Source organism: Meleagris gallopavo, chromosome 28 (assembly GCF_905368555.1).
Source record: "Meleagris gallopavo chromosome 28, MGAL_WU_HG_1.1, whole genome shotgun sequence".
Taxonomy (NCBI): Eukaryota; Metazoa; Chordata; class Aves; order Galliformes; family Phasianidae; genus Meleagris; species Meleagris gallopavo.
Window position 1 is genome coordinate 46,555 of NC_139431.1, and position 9,067 is coordinate 55,621.

Genomic DNA, 9,067 nt, shown 5'->3' on the forward strand with positions numbered 1-9,067 from the left:
TCAATAGGAGTTTAGTCTGAGTAAGGCATGAGCAAACAGGCGTGCGTTAGCCCATGAAGAAAAGCCTGATCTGCAAATGTTTAGGAACACATGGGGTTCTGCGCAGGGGATCAGCAGTGGGGTTACTGCTGTGCCGAGCTGGATGTGTGCAGTGAGTGGCTGCAACATGGTCTCATCCGTTCCAGTTCTGCCCTCGGTGCTTTGCTGCGGTGCTGCCTATTGGGGCTTTTTCCTAAACTTGGTTTCTGCTATTCTTTGTCCACTGGTGGGAACAGCAACTTCCTTTCCCAAATTATAATATAAAAGAGCTGTGAGCATCAATGCCATAAATAATATTTTCTTATGGCTGGAACATCCAAGTCTAGGCAACACACCAAGAACAGCTACAACACTGTAAAACTCTGACACTTGTCCAGAATGGATTCACTAATTAAAAAATGATTCCTTTCTTAAAGCAGTTGAAAAATATCAGCTTTCCCAGTGCTGCCTATTGGTTATCATGCCGAGAGGAGCATGTCCTGCACACCCATACCACTGGGATGTGACCCAGAGCAGCACCATTCCACTTATTGGAGAGGGATGGGGTGGGGTGCTCAGCATCAAGATAGGATATGCAGCATCAAGGTGGGATGTATTCTTCTCTCTTTTGCTTCCATCTTTGCAAAAAATACAATGCATTTCCCTGGAGGATCCTGGGATGAGCTTATGTCCTCCATGGGGCTAAACCCATCCCCACTCCACAAGCCCAACTCCAACTCCTAAACTCAACCATAAGAAGCCTCAAAGCCTTTGCCTCAGGGTAAACCTCATCCCCTGGATTCAGAAAAGCATTTCTCTGAGGACAATGCACACTTTGGCCTCAGAAGTTGATAAGCTCCCTCCTCTTTTTCTCTACTTTTTTTTTTTTTTTTTTTTTTTTTTTTTTTTGATCTTTACTTGCAGCAAGCATTCCTTCCACACCCACGCACACATCCTCATCCTCACCCATTGGTCTGCCTGAGCATCTGTCACACTTTCCATCGGCCAAAGTAGATACACATTGCAACTGCCTCAATTCTTTATCTCCACTGGTGTTAACAGCCAGCGCAAACAAAGGGCCCGAACATCCAGCACCCTATTAAATTGCTTTCATTTGCTTCTTATGCAGCAGTTGGTTTGGGTTAGGAGGATTTGTGTAAGTGATTTGGGGGAGGTGGCTGATGCTGTAATTGCTGTGGGCTGTGCGTACAGTGCTTGCACATTAGGCTCACTGCTGCTGGCAATGGGTTTGGGATGGGATGATGTTGTGTCTCCAATCCAATGGGTGATGGGTATGGGATGGGATTGCACTGCATCTCCAATACAGTGCTGCTTTTTGCTCTCTTTGGCTGCACCCCAGGCTGGCAATTTGGGGGAATTGCAAGTAATATTTGAAAAAATGTTGGGGTTGCTGGAGGGAGGAACTCCCAGAGAACAGTGATGCTCTGAAACGGTGCACTCTGGGGACCCCAGTACCAAACCCCACTTTCTCACCAAGCTTTGGCTTCCTGCCTCCCACAAATGCACAGGAAACTGAGACAAGTGCAGATGGAGGCAGTCCTCAACCATCAGCTGCTCCTTTCCCAATCTCAAAGAAAAGTGTGGTTGGCAGCTGGATTTGGGCAGCAAGTTCTGGCTTTCCCCCACATTTGCTGGCCGTACCTAGCCAGATCCAGGCCCTAAACCACAGCAGTTGTTTCTCCTTCCAGCTCTCCCACGTGGGTAAGAGATGGGGCTGTCCATGCACCCATGTAGGGCTCCATCTGCCCCCGATGCAGAGATGACTCATGAAGCCCAAAGTCATGCAGCTTCTGGAAAACAGAAGAGCATCACTAGGCTGGCATTATGGGACAAATCTGGAGATTTGTCTCCAAGAAACAGGACTGTGCCTGCTGACAGTTCTTAAATGAAATCAGGTACTGGGTGCTGCTGGCGGCTGGGGGTGACCTTGAGCATGGGTACGAAGAACTGCAAACCAAAGGAGATCACGTCCTCTTCTTGTTTAAAGATTGTGCTACAAAATACAAAACAGAAGCTAAAAAAAGAGAGAAATTCCAGGTTTAACTCTGCCTTCTGCCTGAGACCAGTAACCAGTGCCCAGGGAAGGTGTCCACAGCCAGGCAAGCAGCGCCCAAATGGTGCCTGACAGAGTGGTGCCCAAAGGAGCAGTGCCCAATGGAACGGTGTCAGACACAGGAACCGGGGGAGCGGATGGGGACAGGACAGCATGGAGCTACTCGCAGGCCAGCTTCCCATCAAAGCTGGAGAGAGCAATGGCAAAGGCCTGCACAGCACACAGTGGGTAGTTGTAGTCCATGGTGAAGGCGTCATCTGCCACACGTCCAAACTGCATCACAATGTAATCAGCTGCAGGACAGAGTAGAAAGCGTGTTGGTGTGGGCTGGATGGCTCCCACACCCACACTTTCCCTTTCCAAGTGGCACTGCGAAGAGGGCATCCATGCCCAGCTCATACACTGGCTGCTGCTGCACTGCATTGCAGCTCAATTAACCAAAAAGCAGCGTTTTTCCATTGCACCTCAGAGGAGACGTGGCGCTCTGGGTCCCCCCAGCACCCCATCCCTGGGAGCCAGAGCCTACTGCCCCCCATGGGACACTTGCTGTTACCAGAGCACGGGTGGCAGGAAATCTGTAAAAATAACCGGGGGCCCCCGACAGGTTTTTTTCTGTCCTGTAACTCAACACCCGCGGGTGCCGATGGCTTCTGACTGCGCGGGACAGGTGACGAGGGGTTGAGCGCTGCCCCACGCCGGGACGCTTGCCATGGGGCTGTGTCTGCTTTGCCGTGGGGCAGGCAGTGCCACTGGCAAAGGGGGAACAAATGCTACCCCTGAGCCACATCCGGATCCTGTGCCCGTCACCCCAAAGGGTCACCCTAAGGGAGCATCCCCAAGGCACGATGCACACCAAAGATGCGCATATGGGGAGCACACATGGGGTGCGTGCTGGCAGCGATGCTGCAGTGCTGTGGGGCTCAGCACCCTGCAGGATGCAGTCATGCCCTATTTTGCATGACCATGCACGACCCACGTGCTCCCTCTGCCGGAGCAGAACGCAGGGAAACCCCAGAGCAGTTGGGCAAGAAATAAAGAGCAAAATGGGTGCTGGGAGTCAGCTAAGCCCCCCCTGCGCCCTATCCTTCCACTTACGGTCACTGCCGTGCACAATCTGGAAGTTTTTGACGGAGGCGTGGGTGACACGGCCGTGGAAGTTGAGGACATAGGACTGGGTCTCGTCATTCCACACCGGCGCCTTGTTGTGCAGCTCGATAATGTTGTCCATGTTCTTGTTCTGCCACCTCGTGAGCAACCCGTCATTGTCCTGGGGAGGGCAAAGAGGGTGAGACTTGGCACACAGGGGGATGCTGTCCCTGGGTGCTCTGGAACACACAGCTCAGACGCAGGACATGGCTGGGAAGAGACTAACACCACACCTCCACCTCCCACCAAGGTGCCTTGAGACTGAGGGATGCCTCAACCAGGTGAACCTCAAGTGAACCTCGAGTGAACCCCATCAAACCCAGCCCAGAGGGCTTGCTGGCTCCATCCTCACTTGATCCTTGGCCATCTGACTCACATTTCGGGGCCGGATGGGCACCCGCTCGTTGTCTGAGTTCATCCCAGGGATGATAACTGTCATCTTCCGGGGTCCTTTGAACCCCAGCACATTGGTCTCCTGCAAGAGATGCCCCATTCATAAAACAAGCAACTGCTGTGGGCTGCAGCCTCACTGCACGGCTCCATGGCTCTGCAGCCCCCAGTGATGCCCCAACAAAGGGGTGCAGGTTGGTGATCCCTCAGTCCCTGCTGAGGGCAACTCTTACATAAACCACAGCCGACAGCTCCTGACGCACATTGGACCAATCGGCACTGGCCCGATCAGGGTTAGCGCCATTGTCAAACACGGTGAACTTGGTCCCCATCAGGTTGGACCTGCAGCACAAGGACAAGATTTGGTGCCACCAGCATCACTGTCACACATCAAATCCCACCATGCAGAGCCTCTCCTTTTGCACTGATCCCACTCCCATCCCACATCTGATGTGCAAAAGTTGGTGGCACCCACCTCAGCTTCCCTATGAAGTTCTCCCCACCCCGCGACAGGTCTGTAGGATCGATGGAGATGAGGTAGTTGGAGGTTTTGCTCTTCTTACGCTTCCTCCCAGCAAGCAGGAAGACCTGGAGGCATGACGTGGCCAGAACAGGGCTGTCACCTCACCTTACCCTCTGCATGTTGCATTGTGCAATGGGAACACGGCTGTGACGTTGTGCAAGTTGTAAAGTCATCGAGCCATTAAGTTTGGAAGTGACCTCTAAGATCATCCAGTTCAACCATCAACCCATCCCCACAATGGCCACTAAGCCATGTCCCTAAATAGAATCACAGAATCGTTAAGGTTGGAAGAGACCACTAAGATCAGCAAATCCAACCACCGACATACCACCAGCACCACTGTGGCACAGCTGAGCCCCAAAACACTGTCAGTGTCCCCATGCATGGCACGAGCATTACCTCTCTGGCATCATACCATGCAGCAACATTGGCATTTCCAAGGAGAAATGGAACAGAAGTAACTCAGTGGGGTCATAGTGGGGTGCACATAGGCATGCCCTAAAAACCGTGTGGATGCAGTCTTTGGGTCTCCAGCCCCCTGCCTGCTCACCTTTTTGTCGTTATCCAGGTGCAGGTAGTAGGTGGGGTACAGGCCCCGGTCCATACCCCTCTTGTCCCGCGTCACTCGGCACTTGATGGTCACCCCCTGTGGCGCTGGGGACAGCACAAACTTCTCCAGGTTGTCCACCTCGATGACAGGTGACAGCGGCCTCTCCTCCTTCTGCAGGGCCACACCACAGCTTTTTTGGGGGATCCCAAGCCCTGTGCCATTTACTGCCATCTCCCAGCTTCTTACACCCCACGTGCCCCCAGGAGTTGGCTCTGGGGACAGTATGGCCATGCAGAACCTACCCCAGGAGATGCTCCTGACCCACTCTATGGGTGTCTCTGCCATTTTCCCCCCTTACCTTCTTAGATTTCTTCCCTTTGCCCTTCTTGTTGGAGTTCTTCTGCTGTGTCTCCAAGGTCTCCTCTTCGCTCTCTGCTGCTTTAGGGACTGTAGACAGGAGGGAATGCCAACACATCATTAATAATGCCCCATAGCCAGGCCCCGTGCCCCTGGAGCCCCCCAGCGCTTCTCCCACCTTTCTTCCTGGTTTTTCTCTCCCTGGGAGGATCCCCACCGGTCTGGAAGAGTGACACCGGATTCTTCTTACCCGATCGGATAGGTTTGGTACTGGCATCGGAGTCATCCTCCTCATCGCTGCCAGTGGCAGCTGGGGGGCACAGGGATATGGGGACATGAGGACATGGAGACACGGGGACAGAGTGACACAGGGACATGGGGATATGGGAAAATGGTGCATGGGGACACAGGGTTATGGGAACATGGGGACACCATCACACATCGTGGGTGCTGCTGGATGAGGATGCCAATCCCTCTCACCTCATACCTTTCTTTTTGCTCTTCTTTTCCTTCTTCTCCCCGCTCACATGGAACACGGATGTTGGCTCCTTCTTGGCGCTTTTGGTGGATTTGGCTTTGCTGTCAGCATCACTTTTGTCACCTGGAAGGCCAGACCAGGGTCGGGCAGTGACAGAGGTCACATGGTGACAGTGGACTGGGGCTGTGCCACCCCCATGTATTCACCCTTTGCTTTCAGCTTCTTCTCCCCTGAGGGTGGCTCTTTGGTCAGTTTCTTCTTCAGCTTTTTGGGAGGATCTTTACTCTCCATCTCATCTTCCTCCTCCTCCTCCTCCTCCTCCTCCTCAGATGCCTCTGCCCAGTGGGACACAGCAGAGAGATAGTGGTGGCACACAAGGGACAGAGGGACCCACATGGATCTGGAGGGTCCCCACCTTTCATGCATCAGGCTGATTTGGGGACAAAAACCACCACAGGGTTGTGCAGGGTTCCTGCAGATATCGGTAGCGTGGACATAGGGATGTGGTGAGTGCGGACATGAGGCGTGGGGGCATGGGGCTGGAGTTTCCCCATCCTTTTTGGATGCGTTAGGCTGATTTGGGGGCTGTGGATATGAGTGGGGTGGGCAGTGGGGACAAAGAGCTTGCGATTGTGACACACAGGGATGTGGTTCGTGGGGACACGCGGTACGTGAGGGAACGTGGTTGTACCATGCTGTGAACTGGTGCCTATGGAGGGATGGCTGCTGCCCGCCATGTCCCCTCACCTTGCTGCTTCTTTAGGCCTTCGGCCACATGGGATCGAGGCGCTGAGCTCTCCTTTTTCTTCCGAGGCTCCCGGAGGGGTTTGGAGCTGGGCTGCTTATCACCCTCCTCTTCTCCTTTCTCCTTTTTCTTCCCCACTTTCTTCACCCCTACACATTTCAAGAGCCCTTGTGAGAAGGAGCACCATGGATGCATGGGGCATAAGCTTTGGAGGGAACAGGAGCTGGCAGAGGGCCCCCTAAGTTGCTCACCCTGCACTGGGCCGTGGGGCTCCTCGGTAGCCCTGGGCTCACTCGGCTTCTTCACCCGCAGCCGTCGTGGTTTGGCTTCGGGCTCCACTGCTGGCTCCTGCCGCTTCTTCTTCAGCTTCTGCCCCACAGATGATGCTGCAGAGACCGTGCCATGGTTCAGCATCTGCTCTTACAGCAGCTGGAGCACACTGGTGCATTTTGGAAAGGGATGCTGTAAGAGCACAGTGGCTCTTGCATTGTTCTTGCAAAAGCTCTTGCAAGAGACGTGCTGCACTCTTACATGAACAACTTACCATGGGATCAGCCCACAGAAGGATAGCGGGAAGGAAACAGAACGGGCTGTTAGCAGAGAGATTGGAGGGCAGCAGTACCACACTGTGCTTGTCCAGGGGATGGGGGACATCCTGCTATACCGCCATATGAGAGCCGCAAGGAATACACAGGGGTGTGGGGATCAGAATCCCCCCGGCTCCTCTCGCCCACGTGTTTCCTATGGAAACCGGACTGTGGGGTGGAGATTGAAGGCCATGTGCTGAGACAGGCTGGGGACACCAGAACTGCAGGGATCGAGGTCAGCCGAAGCAGGGCAGGAGGAAGCGGGGGATTAAAGGCAGCACACCTAATCCTCTTTACCCTGGGCTATAAATAATGCTGATTTACCAAATGCAGAGCATGTGGTTCAGCACCAGGCAGGGGACATCAGGGGAGAGGGTACCTGGTCGGGGTCCCCCAGGAGTGACACAGCACTGATTGCATCAGCACTGGTCACGTCTGGGTGCAAAGCATTCCTCCCTTTGTGAGGGATTTGCTCTGGGGGGGGTCCTTCCCAGGCAGAGCCCCCAGCACTTCAGCACCACAAAAGGATGGATCTGCCCCACAGCACTAACCCACTGCCATCTCCCAGTGCATATTCCTCAGGGTCTTGTGGTGGGGCTGCAAATCCCAAATTCTTTCAGCTGGCTACAAAAAAAGCTCTTTCTCTCCTTTAATCGCTTAAGCAGCACAGGGGCAGGATGGCCCTTCACTTTGTTACTTAACAAAGTCTGCTAATTACAGCAGAGTACTCAGATTGCTGCAGAGACCCCTCTGTCAGGGGCTGTCCCAAAGGGCTGCCTCAAAATGCAGCCATACCTAGAAGGGGTCACAGCCTGGAAAGTGACACTGCTGACAGCTGAAAGGCTTAAATAAAGCACTAATTAAGAGCTGAGACCCCATCTGATGGGATGGAGATGGGCTTGGGAAGGATGCACAAATCAGAAGCAGAGTGGGGTCCCACAAATGCCTGCACTCACTCAGGACTGACCAACCCCACTCCACTCCCACCACAGCGTGGGCCAGGGGGTTCACCCATCCTCAGCCCACAGAAGAATTTCTCCTCACCTGCTTCAGCCGCTGCTGCTGAGGGCTGCTCGGCTCCTCGCTGGGGCTGTGGGCAGAGGAAGCAGATGGGTGAGGGCTGGCCCCATTGGAATGCTTGAAAGTTTATTGTTTGGTGACCATGAGCCAAAAGGGATAGCAGTTTTCCAAAGCAGCTTCCCCATATTCCAACAGGACCAAGCACAGGCTGGGCTCTGCTTTGGTCAGTGCTGATGGCAGTGAGGTTAACCAGAGGGAATGTGCCCTAATTAATGCTTTTCCCGTTGCATATAGCACATAGAGCAAGGTGAGCCTCCTGAAGCCACCAAGCACCATGGCACTGACCATTCAAGCAAGCAAGCAAGCAAGCAAAAAAAAAAAAAAAAAAAAAAAAAAAGAAAGAGCAATAATTTGACAGAATAACGCTAAGACAAACCATTAAATTGAAAAGGGAGAAAAAAGGACCTCACCTGTCGGTGGCCCACACCTCACGCAGGATCTCTGTCTGCAGTGGCATCGCTGCAGCGCCTATAGGATCAGAGCAGGTTCCATGGGTGCAGCCTCAGCCCCAGTGCCAGCAGCACAGGAGTGCGCAGAGGAGACGATTAACTTTTTCTTTCTCTTGAAACTCAGTAATAGGATTTCAGGGCTGGCTGGCCCTGCAGGGAGAGTGACAGCTGCCGCAGTAATCCCAGTTAGAGGGAACCTGAGGGATCTGTTTGTGGATTGCCTCCTTTTTCGCACCCAATGTTGGGGACAGAAACACAGGATTTGGGTTGGTTTGCACAGGAAACCCAAGGATCCCTGCTGGACTTATTGCCTACCTAACTCAACATCATGGCAGCACCAAACCTGTTGCTTACCCAACTCAACCCCACTGCAGCATCAAACCCATTCCTTCCTCAACACCCCACTGCAGCACCAACCCACTGAAGCCTCGCTCCCTGCAGCACCCAGTGCCACTAGGTGGCATTTGGACACTGCACACCCCACGCAGAGAGGAGCACCCTAAGCCATGGGGTGCTCAACACTGCCACCCTCCCGCCAGAGTTGCAAGTCTCTGTGGAGCAAGCCAGAGTCATTTCCTAAGGAAAACATGACTTTGGCTGACCCAAAGTGACTTCTTTGCCCTGCTTGCAAAAACATTTTTTTGCAGAGCCATCACTTCCATTCGGCTTT

General features: G+C 53.5%; 1 protein-coding gene across 2 annotated transcripts; it reads right to left on the reverse strand.

The window, feature by feature from the left end:
* Window positions 1–392: 392 nt before the first annotated feature.
* Window positions 393–8,549, reverse strand: TULP1 (TUB like protein 1). Of its 2 annotated transcripts, XM_085210611.1 has the most exons (14): window positions 8,359–8,549; window positions 7,913–7,958; window positions 6,533–6,650; window positions 6,284–6,430; window positions 5,743–5,871; window positions 5,546–5,659; window positions 5,237–5,368; window positions 5,060–5,148; window positions 4,702–4,872; window positions 4,104–4,216; window positions 3,862–3,970; window positions 3,615–3,713; window positions 3,188–3,359; window positions 393–2,385 (listed from the first exon to the last, which is right to left on the reverse strand). In XM_085210611.1, exons 1-14 carry the CDS (start codon window positions 8,403–8,405, stop codon window positions 2,252–2,254), a joined length of 1,620 nt encoding a protein of 539 aa, XP_085066737.1. In that variant the 5' UTR covers window positions 8,406–8,549; the 3' UTR covers window positions 393–2,251. The 2 variants fall into 2 exon arrangements, 1 of the variants encoding a protein (XP_085066737.1); XR_014879959.1 differs by having other exon boundaries at window positions 393–1,829; window positions 1,939–2,385; window positions 6,533–8,476.
* Window positions 8,550–9,067: the final 518 nt, after the last annotated feature.